The sequence below is a fragment of the Gallus gallus genome, chromosome 1 (assembly GCF_016699485.2).
Source record: "Gallus gallus isolate bGalGal1 chromosome 1, bGalGal1.mat.broiler.GRCg7b, whole genome shotgun sequence".
Lineage (NCBI taxonomy): Eukaryota > Metazoa > Chordata > Aves > Galliformes > Phasianidae > Gallus > Gallus gallus.
In genome coordinates, this window is record NC_052532.1 from 90,936,099 (window position 1) to 90,952,596 (window position 16,498).

At 38.4% G+C, this 16,498-nt stretch overlaps 1 protein-coding gene across 7 annotated transcripts in view; it reads left to right on the forward strand.

Annotated features, from left to right (window-relative positions):
- The window catches only part of EPHA6 (EPH receptor A6), a 498,846-nt gene that overhangs the window by 35,743 nt on the left and 446,605 nt on the right, over positions 1-16,498 (forward strand). For all 7 annotated transcript variants that reach the window (XM_015297990.4, XM_015298005.4, XM_015297999.4 and 4 more), the window contains exon 2: positions 3,299-3,363. In XM_015297990.4, the coding sequence (XP_015153476.2) occupies positions 3,299-3,363 (65 nt within the window). The remainder of the gene's footprint in view (positions 1-3,298; positions 3,364-16,498) is intronic.

Consider the following 16,498-nt stretch of genomic DNA (forward strand, 5'->3'; position numbering starts at 1 on the left):
CTGCAAGTCCACAGGTTTAGCAGTAAAATATAGTTTTTTATTTGATTATTTATTTAATTGTGTATTAAAAAATTAAAATATAATAGTAGTACTTGATATGTAGCAAGACATAATCTCAGCTGAGAAACAAGTTTATAAATAACCCATATAAATTTGGTTTGCTTGAGAGTTAAGGAGGAGAGATGGAGAGAAGAAAAAAAGTACTAAGTACTAAGATGAACTGAATTGTTCTCAGAATTCAACGGAGCGTTTGCTCTTCTTAATGAAAAGATACGTCTAAACCTTCTGACTTTAAGTTTTCTAGAGGTGACAGATCCTTGGTACATTATTACTGGAGGGGTGACAGAGGAAACTGATGCTTCGCAGATCAAATAGGAAGAGGCTTTTCTGACTCTTGAACAAGAGGAGTTTGGGAGCCTGATGCAAACAGAAAATACTATAACAGCTGTAAATCACAGCTTTGTAAGTAATGAGAAGGCAGCAGTGGTCTCGAGGGGATAGTGATTCCATTTTTGGAAATAAAATGGGGCATGTGAAATAAAAGGTTGAATTTACTTTTGAATTATTAATAAAGATTTGTAAACTGGTGAAACAGTGAAGAAATGGTGAGTAAAATCATCATCCTCTTTGTGGAATATTTTTTTTTAAATGTCATTAGTTTTTTTAGATTAATGATTAAACATTTAATTGGATAATTTTGAGTTTGTTACCTGGCGGTAAATTTGCCGGTAAGACTGTTTGAGTATGAGGTTAAAAGTCAACGTACAGTCAAATATATAAAAACTGTAATTGCCACCAGTATAGAAGACTAAGGAACATTTTGGGCGAGGTTCCCTCTAATCAGCTGATATGTCCTAGTAGTTTGCATGCCAGCGTGTCTTTTCCATAAGGCAAAAAAGTGATGACCTGATGTCTACCAATGATGTGTTTTATAGACATACATTATCTATCTATATATGACTGTATATATGTACAGCTGTAGATTTTACTGTCCAAACATCAATGCACAGATAAGAGGTGGAAGATACTGTGCAACATTGTAAAACCCCCAAATGTATGCAAAGTGGTATCAAACTAATACGATGATCAAAATGCTAGGGGCACCTATCCTACAAAGGAAGGCTGAGAGTGTTGGCTTGTTTAGGTTGGAGAAGGCTCTGGGGAGACCTCGTTGTGGCCTTCCAGTACTTGAGGGGAGCTTATAAGCAGGAGGGAACCCAACTTTTTACACGATCCGATAGTGATAGGACAAGGGGGAATGGCTTTAAACTAAAAGAGGGGAGGTTTAGGCCAAATGTTAGGAAAAGCATAGTGAGGCACTGTCACAGGCTGCCCAGCAGGGTTGTGGATGCCCCATCCCTGGAGGCACTCAAGGCTTCGTTGGATGGGATCCTCCTGGGCAGCCTGATCTAGTTGCTGTCAACCTTGCCCTTGGCAGGGAGATTGAAATGCGATGATCTTTAAGATCTCCCTCCAACCCAATACTTTCTGTGATTCCGTGATTCTATGAAATGATAGCTTAATTTTTCTCCATCATTTAGCTATCAGAAGGAGAATGGGAATTTGTGAGCTATGAGAAGGAACCGAGCTTTCAAAACATAGTAACTTGACAATTAAAATCAACTGCACTATGTAATACTTAATTTTATATTAAATTGTAATTTACATTCTAAAAATTAAATTAGGTCAGATTAAACAATTCCATTAGAGGGCAGTAGTACCTGTAGGTATGAAATCTCATGTACTAAATATTTAGTTTACAGTCAGCTTCTTTATTGCTATGATCTGTATCCTGTATAATTTTTACATTAATAGTGAAAAGAAGAGAAAAGATGATGCTAATGTAATTTAACATATTAAAATAGTGTAGAAATATTTTGCAATATACAATAATGCACATCCGGTAATATATTAAAAAAATAAATATTGCAGAAGCTGTACAAAATAATTGTAACAGCTTTCTGCATTGTGATATTCCAGCTAAAATACCAACTCTAAAGTTGTTTGTCTTTCTGTGTTCAGAATTGTACAATTTGTGTATTGTATAACTTCCATTTACTTCTTGAAAGCTTATGAAAGCTTATGAAAGGCTTTTTTTTTTTCAAACACCTTTCTTTTGAAACTCTTGTTTTTCTTTTTATTCTTGGTTTTAATGCTTAAGTTCACATACAGAATTTCTAGATTTCAAGGCAAGGTTTGCAAAATCATGCATGCATATTCAGAAGCCTTTTAATGATGAAGCATCATTGGTAGTGTATTGTAAATTTAGCAATGATTTCTGCAAAAGGTTTAGTTTTTGTAGAGCTATATCTTCTGAGACATTTAATAATGAGATGTAAGCCTCAAAAGCTTAAATGTTTTGACTGTGTTTTTATTCCTACTCCAATGATGCACTTGGGCAGGAGGAATCCCAGGCATATATACAGAGTGGGAGGAGCAGTCCTTGAGAGCAGCTTTGCAGAGAAGGATCTGGGGGTCTTAGTGGATGAAAAACTTAACCTGAGCCAGCAGTGTGCTCTTGCAACTTGGAAAGCAAATGGTATCCTGGGCTCCATCAGAAGAGGGGTGGCCAGCATGGACAGGGAGGTGATTGTCCCTCTCTACTCTGCCCTGATGAGTCTGGAGATCTGGAGTACTGTGTCCAGGTCTGGGTCCCCCAATACAAGAAAGACAGAGAGCTGTTAGAGAGGGTCCAGAGGAGGGCCACAGAGATGATCAGAGACCTGAAGTACCTTCCCTATGAAGACAGGCTGAAGGAACTGGGCTTGTTCAGCCTGGAGAAGAGAAGGCTGTAGGGTGACCTCAATGAAGCCTTCCAGTACCTTAATGGAGCCTACAAACAGGAGGGGAGTTGCTTCTTTACAAGGGTAGATAATGGCAGGACAAGGAGAAATGGTTTTAAATTGAGGGAGGGAAGATTTAGATTGGATATCATGGGGAAGTTCTTTACAGAGAGAGTGGTAAGGTGCTGGAACAGGCTGCTCAGAGAAGTTGTGGATGCACCATCCTTGGAGGTGTTCAAGGCCAGGTTGGATGAGGCCCTGGGCAGCCTGGTCTAGTATTAGATATGGAGGTTGGTGGCTCTGCATGCCACAGGGGGGTTGAAGCTTGATGATCCTTGAGGTCCCTTCCAACCCAGGCCATTCTATGGTTCTATGCTTTCATTGCTTTAATAGCTTTAAGCAGATGTACCTGGCTGATGTAACTAGTTCAGTTCATAGTAGTTTATACTTTACTGTCTTGTATATCTCTAATCCAAGCAATACCACAAACATACCATTTCTTTTTCCATTTTCAGTTGTGCTGCTTGATACTACAGCTGTCCTTGGAGAGTTAGGATGGAAAACATTTCCTTTAAATGGGGTAAGTCACTCACCATTTTGGTTTTATTATCTTGAGTTTGGAATTCTGACACTGCTGAAGTAAATGGCTGTTAGGTCTGAGTGGATGGACTTGATGGAAAGATTTTGGTTATTCTCAGGACTAGACCGGCCTGTGTTGTAAAAGGGAGTAACAGATGCAATAATGATCTGAGTGCACATGATTATGCCCTTCTCTGGCTTTTCTGCTTAAGAATACATCACATTTTAAAATCTCCTTCTAACTGTTATGCATCATGAAGTTACATATCAAAAATTCTTATGTTTGTGGCTGTGTTTATGAATACATTTCTTTTGTAAATTAAAAGGAAATGTGAGTTTTGATTTTATAACATAATTGAAATGAGGATCTAGTAAAATGGCATCAGGTTTGCTAAATCAGGAAAACATTAAAAATATGTTAATGCCATGAAAGCAGTATAAACATTTTGAAAAAAATATTTCAGTCAGGCTTGTTGCCTCAATGGACTGTTCTAGATTAAAGTTCACTATTCATGTTTGAAGTTACAGTTTTACAGTATTGTTAGTGCAAATGGACAGGCACTTGACATTCTGTTCAGGGCTGTGAAGTGTTGCAGGTATGGTATACTCGGAGGTGGAGTGGCCAGCTGAGGTACGACAGAGGTGCATTATTGTTATTTGAAGGACAGCTGTCAATTCTCTGCCAGTGGCTACACTTCAGAGGTGGTGTTCTCTTTCTGCCTGGTTGATGCACTTAACAGAACATAAGAGGCCTTTGTATTATAACTGTTGAACTAAGATACAGTGTACTGGAGCATTTAAAAAGAACTTGTTCCACTTTAATATATTTTATTTTTGTGATCCGTTCCAGAAGGAAGTAGAAATTGTCTATCCTTAATAATTCATATTTGTAAAATGCCTTCTGTGTCTCTGCCCTCAGGGATTTCAAGCACTGTGACATTTCTTAATCTCAGGCTATTTTAAACTTCATGGATTACTTTTTTTTTCCAGTTTTTTTTTTTTTCAGTCTGTTGTATTCCTAGACATCATTTTTTTTTCTGTTATAGATACTTCCATGTTTCTCATTTTATATTCAGTCTCATGTAGTCTATATAATTCTGCAAATTTTTTCCTTCAGAAAACCTAGATGAAGCAAATAGTCTCGTATATTAAATTCATCACTGTATTTTCACATTATTAATTGCTCTAGCAAAAAACAAATAGCGCTGTATACTGTGTTGAGAAAATACAGAAAAAAATGTATTGTTCTAGTTTTGTGATGAATTCCATTCAGTTAAACAGGGAGGCTGGCATTTGGAAATTAGATTAGATATAATTTCAGATATTCTGTAAATTCAGAAAAGCTTTAGTTAATCCAATAACAATAGCCACAATATACAAGCACAAAAGTGCACTTAAAGTTGATATAGATTGTGGCTATTATAAAATATGTATTTTGGTTGGTCATTCCTACTCTTAACATTCATTTTGCAGCATATTGATGTTTTCAGGAAAAGTGACTTTGCCATGTCTTAAGAATAAGGAGTACTTATTGGCATAGAGAGAGTTTACTTTTAAAGCAGTGCTTGGAATTTTATTAGAGAATTTACCAGTAAGTAAAATGTGTTCTACTGTTTTTTTTTTTAATTGTTAGTGTAAGTATGTGGGAGTAAAGATGTTCTTAGCATAAGGAAAACAGGATATATAAAATAAGAAGTAAGGCTTACTGTGACATTAAATGGAGAATTCTGGAGTGATAATGCAGTATAGAAAAGTAGTAACTGTGAACACAGGAAACAAAGTCTTAATTGTGCATGAATTAATATAAGCTGTAAACTGGAGAAAGGTTCCTGAACACTTCAGCAAAGTAGCTTTGCAACACTTTTGAGGGTTGTACAGGTAAAAAGAATGCATGATTTCGAGAAGAAGCATGATCAGTGTAGGAAGGAGACTGAGACACTGGTCACATACAGCGGTACATGATTGAGAGAAAAAAAGATCCTGTTTCTCAGAATGCAATGAAAGAAAATGTCTTAGGTCAGTGTACTGGTCCTGTAAAGTTTGTTGCGAGCACCAAGAGCTAGTGGCAATGCTGGACATTTGAAACAGTGCAGGAAAAAGGAACAAACAAGAAAGCAAAATAAATAGTGGAGATGAACAACATACAGAATGAGAGTTCTCTCAAAAAGATAAGCAGAAGTGCTGATTAAAATCAGTGTTTGCTGATTTTTCTGGGTTAGTCTTATTCTGACAAACCTCAGAAAAATAAAGCAAATATACATAATGTTTTTGATAATTGATCATACTGAAGAAATGCATAGAAATATTAAAATATGGAACAATGCATTACTTAGGCTTATAAAATATTAAAGATACTAAAGATGAAAACTAAACTGGAATGTATTTCTGTAGTATTTTCATTTAAATTATTCTGAGAAAATGTACACTGAGACATGTCTTCTGCTTGTCCAGTGTGCTCACTTGTGGCACCAACACCTAGAGAGTGTTTGCGATGGGCAGGTTCTCCACTCTGCCCTCAGTGGGCACAATAAGGCCCATTCACAGTGCCTCTCACTTGGGCCCTGTGCAGCCATGGCTATGAGGAAGAATGTTATATCCTTCTTCCTTTCACATCAGGCTGCTGCACAGGGCCTTCCCTCTCCTTTCTCTCTGCATCCAGCCTTCTTCCTTCAGATAGAGGCTCATCATCTGCCACCATCTGAATCCCGTACATGCAGCTTTGTGTGACACAACATCTCCCACTGTAAGTGGAGATCTCTTCCAGGGTCAGCTATCTCATGAGCCAATCACACAGCTCCTCAAACTTGCATAGCACGCAGGTGAGGGAAGCTGGCTTCTGCACCAAGTTCTGGAAGAGTTTGATGGGCCCAGCTGTTCAGAGAATGGCAACAAGACCATGTCCTCAGGGACCCTCTCATATCCTAAGAGGAAGAGGTTGAAGTGTTTCTTCACCAGGCAGCAGAAGAGGTGTAATCAAAAGATCATCCAGCCACGGGAGCAATCCCTCTTGTAACAGGCTTCATGAGGCTATGGTCAACAGGTGGCAAATCACAACTGTCTTCAAGGACTGGGACAAAAAGCCTGTGCCCACCAGAAGGTGGGTGCAGGTCCCAAGACAGTTGAGGCAGAAGCTGGGGTGCTGGGCGTTCCTGGCCATGTGCCTCAGCAGTTTTCTGGCCACGCCGTGATGCTGATGCAGCTGGCTTCAACCTATTCAACATTCAAGAAAGTGCCCAAGAAATCATGCTGCACCCCAAATGTCATCTTGATGGGGAAGGTGCTATCAAATATATTTCTGCCTACCAGAAAGAAAAAGCAGCTATGGAAAAGTGCCATAGTGATAAGTAGCAGCATGAAAAAAAAAAAGCCATATTTGAAGCAAAACTATTCTTAGATGTTAATTTGTCTTATAAACACAAAAAAGAAAACTGTTACAAGAGGAGCACTGTTATTAACAATACTATCCAATTTACTTAAGTATGAAAATTACATAATTTGAAAGACAGAAATAGAGAAAAACATAGAAACATAGCCTAAGCCTACACAATACTCAGAAAAGTGTCCCATTCATCAAGCTGCACCTCAAGAATCATCTCAATGGTGAAGGTGTTCGTGGAGGGGGTAGTCAGTTTGATCTTGCATGAGCGGTGGGAGGGTAGCAGCTCCAGGTGGCAGTCACATGACTGAGGCAGATGCTTCCAGGCTGCTTTCACCTGGTTCTGGAGCCAGTGCGTGCTTTTCCCCACGTGCAGATAGGAGCCTGTGCAGAAGGTGTCAAGGAAGCTGGGCTCCTGTTTTTCTCTCAGCTCCTCCTGAGCGTGGTGGAGAAAGCAGAGCATGTCCCCCAGCAGCTGCTCCCTCATGCAGGTGCACTCCAGCTCCACACACAGACAGTACATCCTCATCGATGCCTCCTCCACGTCTCCCAGCGCCACATGGAAGGTGTGCCCGGGGGAAGGCATAATGGGCACGAGCAGGCGGTAGATGACTTTGTCTTGGTGGGCATTCCATCCTTCATAGACACAGGCCACCCTGATGGCTGGCTGCAGCCAGGGCGTGAAGCTGTGGTAGGTTTGTGCGTACTGCACTCACTGAAGGCCTAGGCCAAAGTCCCACAGCGCTGCCTCTCTTACAGCCTCCTGACACGGATCCCAGTGTGAGTCATCTGCTGCTGTCGCAGACATGGCCACATCACTGCATTGCTCCTGTCTACTGTCTCCTGTTTCATCTCTTAGTCTCCACTCCTATCCTCTCTTCTCTTATTCTCTTTTCTCCTCTCCTTTCCTTGATCAATATTAGAGCTCTTGCACCAGTCTTCTCAAGGCTATGGTCATCTGGTGACGAATCATAAGTTTTTGGGCAGAAGTACTGAATAGGCCATCTAGGAAATGAGACCTCCTGCATCTGTTGTTTGAGAATAGGCAAGACCTTGTAGGACAAGGAAATTTGGGTTGAAAATTTTTAGGTTGTTCATTAGAGTTGCCAGCCCGCACTTTAAGGGTGTATACTTTAAGCTTCTGAGGGAGTTATTTAGCAGTAACCTCTGGCAATTTGCTCTGAAGAGTTCAGGACCCTATGAGAGCTAGTTGCTTTTCAAGAACCATCTTTTAAATGCCTGAATCATGTGATCCCATTGTGCCACAAGTCAAGTAAGCAGGGCAGAAGACTTACCTGACTGAACAGGAAAGTGCTTTGCAACTAGAGGAGAAAAAGAATATATATGACCTCTGTGTGGTGACGCACTGTCTCCCTAACCTGGCCTTTCACCTATATCCCTTCTCAGGTAATAGCCATCACTGCTGGCTGTGATGGATACATCTGGTCATGATAACTGAACTGGGATCAAGGTGGAGTTGTAGAAAATAGCATGTATGAATCAAATATGGCTGGTACACGGTTATGACTAGTAGTCATTCATCTTACCCTACAAATAATGGACAGCCAAGGGCCTTCTGAGATGTCATTGCATGGCTGCAGGTAATGCCAGAATCTTCCCCATGAGTAGAGATGCTTCTCAAAGTTATTCATCAAAGCTGAAAAGTTCCTTACTTGCAACATATTTTCATTAAGTGACTATCTGATAGCTTCTTGAAAGTTCTTACAAGATTGAGGGACTTCTTATCTGCTAATAGCTTTCTAACTTGCTGTATGGTATTGAGTGACATTAAAGGATTGATTGCACTTATAATTCATTAGACATAAACCATTGGCCAGAGGGTCCATTCTAAACCTCATGACTTAATGGGAGGGTCTGCTTAACAGTTTTGGCTGACCCTGTTGTCTATTCCGTACATAATCAAGTGACCTTACCATCGTGAATCTTGGTAAGTCACATAAGACTTGTTAAATCATTACCTTATAGCAGTAAAATACAACTGCCTCTTCTCTCTTACAAGTGAAGTGTATAATATCATCTGTGACACTCTGGAAGCAAGGTTTGGCTTCACAGAGAGAATACAAAGTGCCAGCACACATCTGCAAAAACAAGAAAAGACAAAGCCCAGCTTGACTTTAACACTGGCCACTGTGGTGTCACACAACAAAAATAGCTCTTTCAGGTATGTCAGCTTCAGAGGTCAATACTTGTAGTGGATGATCACATAACAAGTAAGATGAAGGAGAAAGAAAAGGCATTTAATACCTTTTTTTGCTTCTGTATTTAACAGTAACTACAGATCTTGAGCTGCCTAGACCTCAGAGTTGGAGGATCACGATTAAGGGAACAGCGATTTGTCGTCTGTGGTCACTTAAGTTTGTAAAGGGACAGTTGTATCAGCTCAGCATTCGTGGAGCCAGTTGAGATGCACATCTGAGTGCTGAAGGAATTAGCAGACGTTATAGCTAGGCCCCTCTCAACAATTTACCAGAGCTCATGTGAGTCTGGGCAGGTCCCTGCTGACTGGAGTCTAGCCAGAGTTGCATCCATCTACATGAGAGAAGACATAGGAAACTACAGACTTATTAGAGTAACCTCAGTCTATGGAAAATTTATGAAGTAGATTATCCTAGCGACTATTAAAAGGGTTATTTGAACAAAGCTATTATCAGGCATAATCAGCCTGGGTTTGAGAATGGAAAGTCTTACCTTAGTAATTTGATTTCCTTCTATTACGAGGTCACTGTTCAGTAGATGAAGGGACAGCAATGGATGGAATCTTTCTGTATTTCAGTAAGGCCTTTGATATAGTTCCTCATGGCATCCTTCTGAACAAGTTGTCCATCTGTGAAATGTATAGCTTCATGCTACACTAGATGATTAACTGGCTTGATGGTAGAGCTCAAAGTGTCATAGTAAATGTAGTGAATCTGAATGGTAGATGGTGCCAGCAGTGTTCTCCAGGGCTCAATTCTACAGCCATTCCTGTTTAGTACTTTTATCAATGATTTGCATGCAGGAGGGGATTGCATTCTCATCAAGTTTGCCGATGATGCAAAACTGGGAGTTGCTGTTGAATCCTGCAGGGATGAAAGGCCTTGCAAAAGAATCTATACAGATTGGAGCACTGGACAATTAGCGAGATACAAGTACAGGCTAGTATAAACTTGTACTAGTTTAGTTGCTGGAGAGTAGCAGAGAAGAAAGGGATCCGAATGTGTTGGCTGACAACAGGTTCAACGTGAGCCTGTACTGTACTAGGGCAGTCAAGAGGACAAACCACATTTTGGGATGCATTAGACATAGTACAACTACTCAGTCAAAAAAAAGTGATTATCCTGTCATATTTAGCATTGGTGCAGCCTCACCTTGAAAACTACACACAGTTCTGGTCTCCATAGTATAAAGAGGATGTTAAAGTCTGTAACAGCACCCAAAGAGCAAAAAAGCTAGTAACAGGGCTGGAAGACATGTCCTGTGAGAAGAGACTGAGGACAGTTGCATTAGACACCTAGAGAAAAGAAAGCTGAGAGGCAACCTCATTGCTTTCCACAACTTCCTGGAGAGAGGGAATTGAGAAGGGAGGTACTGGACTCTTCTCCCAGGTCACTAGTAATAGAATGTGTGGCAGTGGTACAAAACTGTGCTGGGGGGTTTGGAATCAACGTAAGGAAACAAGTTTCTTTACCATGTGGCTGCTCAAACACTGGAATTGTCTTCCTAGAAAAGACAGTTAACACCCATACCTGCTGTTAAAGAAATGTTTGGACTGTACCCTCATTAATATGCTTTAACTTTTAGTTAGCTCTGAAGTGGTCAGGCAGTTGGACTAGATGATCTTTTAAAGTCCCATCCAGTTGAGCTTTTTGCTCTGTTCTATTCTATCGTGTTCTATTCCTGAAGAGTAACAGTTGTTGGTTTGCTTGTTCTTTTGATAAAAACTTATTTGGATATTGTTTAAAACACCTATACTGCTTTAATAAGCTATTAAAAAAATAAGAGTGAGTGTGTGTTACAGTCAGAAAGATTAGCACAGTGGAAAGACAATACAGGAGTGGGACAACAAAAAGACAAACAGGAAAGGAGTGCTCACCCATCTCCAAGGATCTAAGCTGGCAGGGAAAAACTCTACAAAAGAGGGATCTCCAACCAAAGATCCTTCCCCAGGGAGGGGTCAGCACGTAAATGGGGGGTCTAAGAGAGGTGCAGCCAGGCTCCACCCCTTCTGGTCACACAGCTGAATTGCCTTCACCTGTGCTCCCAGGGATGACGTCCTTTCCCCAGGTGACTAATCAGTGGTTCAGGCTATGACTCAACAGTTCCCATACAGTATGCTGTCTTTATATGTAAGAATAAAGTCACTGACACATAATTGCAAAGCTATTATGGCAGTAGAACGTTTTTGGCAGTAGAAGAATGGGATGATGAGTTTTCTTGAGACTGACATTAACAGGATTCATTAATTTATGGGCATACTCAGTCACAAATAATGTTTTCAATAAATTAAATAGCATCTGAAATGTTAATGTTTGGGATTTGCATAATTTTGAGTATGCCTCAAAGAACTTAAACAGGCTAGGGTGAAGTAGAATAAAAAAAGATATAAAAAAATACCTAGAAAGAGGTATTCTTCTGAAATTTGCAGATCATAAATATTCACCTAGTGTTTCTATTCTTAGTATATTAATAATGCAAAACAAACAAACAAAAAAAAAACAAAAAAACTTTTATCAGTTTTGGTAACCTCCCAAACAAGTACTTGCTTGGTACATACCCAAGCAAGTAAAGATACAACACAGTGGTTTTCTATTTAGCATTTGTATGCAGTGTAACTATTTAGCTGCAACGATGAGTCATGCACAACTGCATTATCCATTATTTGGTAATACGTTATTTATTTTTTCATTTTCTTCCCTCTTGTTTGTACAGCCTTCCAGAAGCCTGTGTATACAATGCTTCTTACAATTGTTTCTTATTTGCTTGTCAGGTTTTTCCTTGCATTTTGAAATGACAATAAATTAAGTGCTTAGAACTATAAAAATGCAGTGTAAATTAATATCCTTGAGGTCAGCAGAATCAGTTTTTGTTGATTGAGTTCCAGTTTAGCTTTTCAGTGATGGGCTGTCTAAAGTTTCTTCTTTAATAACAGCTACATATAATACTTTCTACGTTCTTTGGGCTATACTTCATAATATCTGATTGATTTATGAAAACGTGCGTATTATGGAATGAAAATAGAAATTTACTCAACAAACTCCATAAACTTGAAAATGCAGAAGTTTTGCCTGGATTGGTACAAAAAATTGGAAAGAGCCCTCTCATCGATTTAAAAAGAGTATGTTAAGTATAAGCAAGTGGGCAGGCCAGTTGAGTTCATATGAAACATGAGCCAGATTTCCAGCTGAAGTCAATTCGGTGAACTTGGGAAAAGATGATACTTTTCAAATTTTCTCACTACAATCTGCAGTGCTGTGACTGATAAGTCAGTTTTTTTTTTTTTTTTTTTCTATGGAATTAAGCACAGATTTAGTGGTTGTATGGGAATTGTGAATCACGTCTTGAACCTCTGATTGACCACCTGAGTAGAGCAATGAGTCAGCCGTGGGAGCACAGGTGAAGGCAATTCAGCTGCATGACTGGAAGGGGGGGTGGAGCCTGACTTCACCTCTCCTAGACCCCAGTTAAGGGCTGACTGTCTCGGGGGAAGGATCTCTCTCTGGTGATTGCTCCTCTTGAAGTTTTTCAGTGAGCTCAGGTCACACGTAAGCTTTCTATTCATTTCTGATTATCCCTCTCTAATGCGGTAGCCTTTCCAGCCTAACTTCTTTATATTCTTATTGATTATTCATCTATACCCTTACTGGTTATACAGTGGTTGCAGCAGTTTTGAAATTCAGGGAAGAAAGGAAAAATAGGGAAAGCCTGGCTGAGATGTACTGTTCCTCAAACTTCACTGATCTATTAGCAGTAGTACCTTGGGGAAATTCTATATCTTTTTCTCTCTTTTCTCATTTTCCTCTTCTCTCCTCCTATTTCCCTCTCCCTTCCACTTATTTATCTAAATTTCCCACTGAATAAACAGTGTAATATGATTTTGTGTGCAAAGTTTGTGCTGTAGTTTAGAGACTGTTGCTTTAATGGCCTGTCTATTGCTGTTAAGCTTTTCCTGTAAGTACTTTTACTTAAGGGTTTCTCACTTTGCATAGACTGAATCTACTTTACAACTTTTCCACTGTATTTGGAGTGTAGTATTCTTACTGGAAAAAGAATATAATGAAAAAACTGGCACTTCTAGTGTTAGTGTAACTTCATGCTTCCGTGTAGACTCTTAAGCTCCTAAATTATTTTAACTGTAGTACAAAAGAAGGGCAAGGTGACTCAGAACACGCAGATATGAGAAATTATTTACGTGTGGAAGGATCTTGCAGAAGATGCCTTAACTTGTCATTGTAGGTGAAATGTGTAGTCTCAGCAGTAAAGAGCCTACTAGAAGTTTCCTGCATTATTCAACAGCTGTGAAGGGGGTGATACTTTTTATCCTGGTCCTTCTAGTTATTTGAACAACTTCTTTGTCAATTGGCATGTTTTTTAATTGATTTATCTACAGAAGTAATTCTGTTTTAAATGCCTTCTTTCTTTGGGCAGTCTTTTAAGATTTTGAATAACTGTCTCTAATATGTAGTTTTAGGGTGGTTTTCTTCTATCCTGAATTTGTTGAGACTGATCTTGTCAAAATAGTGATTTTTTTTTCCCCCATCAAACTCATTATTCTGTCCTCTGCTAAAATAATTCTTTTAAGGTGTGTATGTCAGTCTACAATTCACTTTCACCTCCTTCTCAATTAATTAGAAGATATTGCTAGAGCTTATGGTCGCACATTTTTGGGTGACTTAGTCTTGTCTGTTATAGCACTACTCATTTACTAATTTTTTTAATTTTTTCTTTTTAAAAAAACGTTTGTTTTGTTTTCAGTCAGAGCTGAAATGGTGGCTTTTCCAGGGCCAAGTTTCTTGCAGTGTAGCTATATTAATGCTCTTCTCTTTATTTTATTTTAAAAACTGTTAGCTATTAAGGTGATAAGGTCAGTATACCCAAGCTGCATTCTTATACAATACTCGGATTTTTAACAACTTCTTTTCTTAGTTAGACTAGTAATTTTTTTAGAATTTTCTTAACCTGCCTAAAAATATAAGACTTATAAAGAAATAGCCCTCTTCTTTATTAAAATTAACAACAAACAGGAGGTAGCAGAAAAAAATGCACTCTCCCATATGAAGTTGTTGCATACATAAACAGTAGAAAACAGCATAAGAAGTTAGCTTCTTAGAGATCACAGAAAAGCTAGAAAATAAAATGGAAGGTATGACTTCATTGTGTGAAGTGATAATACAAATAATAGATTCAGTTTTAGACTCAACAGAACATAGAGGGGGTATAAGGTGGGGAGGTAATAAAGGAGAGATATTGAGTTAGTAAGAAAATAGTAATGAATGAGATGAACCAGTATCTGAGACATAAAACTAAGTCACATATAGTGAAAACACTAACACAAAAATTAAGTGAGGTTAGTGCGTTAAACATGCTCAGGTGGGAATATGACATCATAAGAAAAAGATAGGGAGTGCACTGTAGATATAGCAATACTTGTCCACAATTGAGTTCTACTTTTCATATCATCTTCTGCTCTACAAGCAGAGGAGAACTACATGATACAAAAGTATAACACCAAAGAAATAATAGTACAGATTATAGCATGAAAAAAATGCAAATTCTCATAACTATAGCTGTCTGCTGTTTAGATTTGTCTATGAAAAGGAAATTGAATAAGTTATCTGTATTTGTAAACTTATGAATTTGCATATCCACATGGTCATATTAATATTAAGGAATGGTTGATTTAAAAATTTCATGTTGCGGTGAGAATTACAGTATCAATGGTACTTCTGATCTTCACATTTAATATTGTAACCATTAGACCTCAGTAGATATTTAAATTATTCATGTCCAGAAAGAACAATTCATCTGAATGCCCTTACATCAGAGGCTGTAAGATTTCAAGCATTGTCATTACGTTAATTCAGTAAGAAGCATTTCACTAAAGTCTGTCTTTTGAAAAGACATCAAGTAACAGTAATTTCTTTCAGTAATTTGTTCCATTAATTAAATCACTGTTTTTAAAGTTTCTTTCTGTTTCCTACTGTTCTTCCTTCTCAGTTTGATGTTGTATCTAAATAGATGAAGACTTTTATTGCTCCTCCTTCTACTTCTCCAGAGTTTAAGTCATTGTGTGACTCTTCTTTTTCAAAAATATTGACAGAAGTATGCAGTATTTTACAGCCAATTCTATTGTTTTCTATGGTTAAAAATCATCATGCCACCTTTCTTTACTATTCTCCTGTTTAAACATCAGAGAGTTTCCACTAGGCTTTTTCATTGTAGTAATAATATTAGGAGCTTGTGTTCAGGTGATTCTCACCATGACTCATGGTTGTCTTCCAGAACTGCTGTTTTATAACTCATAGTAATCTATTCATTAGGTATAAGTGGTATTCCTGCTCATCATTCTTGAATGAGTTTTCCTGACCAAAATATTTATATCATCCTGTGTTTTAAAAATTTGCTAATTAACTTACTTTTGAATAGTCTTATTAGAAAATCTCAATTATTTCATTTTTTGTTTCTGTATTGCATGTATGATGCTATATAACTATATGATATGTAATCATAATTTTTATCTTCTATAGTCTATGCTTGAATATTGTAAAATACTCGTGTATCGTGATACACAAGTATCACATGACCTAATAGCTTTTGGGGGTGGTAATTTGTGGGGTAAACAAGATGCTCTAAGACCTTTAGAATCATAATTACGAGATCTGATAGTGTTTATCAGTTTTTAGTCTAATAAGAGCCCTGTGGTTTTAGAAATGTGACATAGTGGAAAAAGGTATCATAGTTCAAAGACATCCTCTGCTTCCTTAATGTCATATTTTGGTGGGTGGACCAATTGCCTGCTGAGTCCCCATATTGTTGCTTGCTCACTTCCAACCAGCAGGGTGGGGGAGAGAAATAGAAATGTAAAGTGAGGGAAAAAATCCTAAGTCTTGATAGTTTTATGAGGAAAAGAGCAATCACTTGTGACCTCCCACCAGCAGACTGATGCCCAGCCAGACTCTGAGCAACAAATACTGTGAAGAACACTCACCAGCTGTATTGCTGAGCATTACATTTATATGGGATGGGATTTTCTTTTAGTCACTTGAGGCAGCTCTCCAATCTCTTTAACACCCCTCGTGTATTCCTTGAGACAGAGTAAGAAACAGAGAAGGCCTTCTCTACTATGTAAGCACTGTTCAGCAGTAGCTAAAACATTAGTGTATTTTGATCACAAATGTAAAACTCAGCACCATGCAGGCTTCTATAAAGAAAATGAACTCCATTCCTGTCAGACCCAGTACACAAATTTAAAGTCAATAGCAAAAAATATCAGTACCACAGAAGACTCATATTCTTAAAGTCTTTCACTTCTATTCTAGATAAATCTTTGAATAGTCCATGAAACAGAAAATTGCACCCATTCATTTAGATGTTGCAAGAGTAGCAAGAAATAACACTTTAGCCAGGAATTGAGGACGTTTCTGAGAAGAAGCATCTGAAAGTGTAAAATCCTCTATTACAACAATTCTGCTGCAATAAAGATATACAGTTGTCTGTGAAAGCTCAGCAGCCAGATTTCAAAGGTGTCACCAAGAGTATGGTT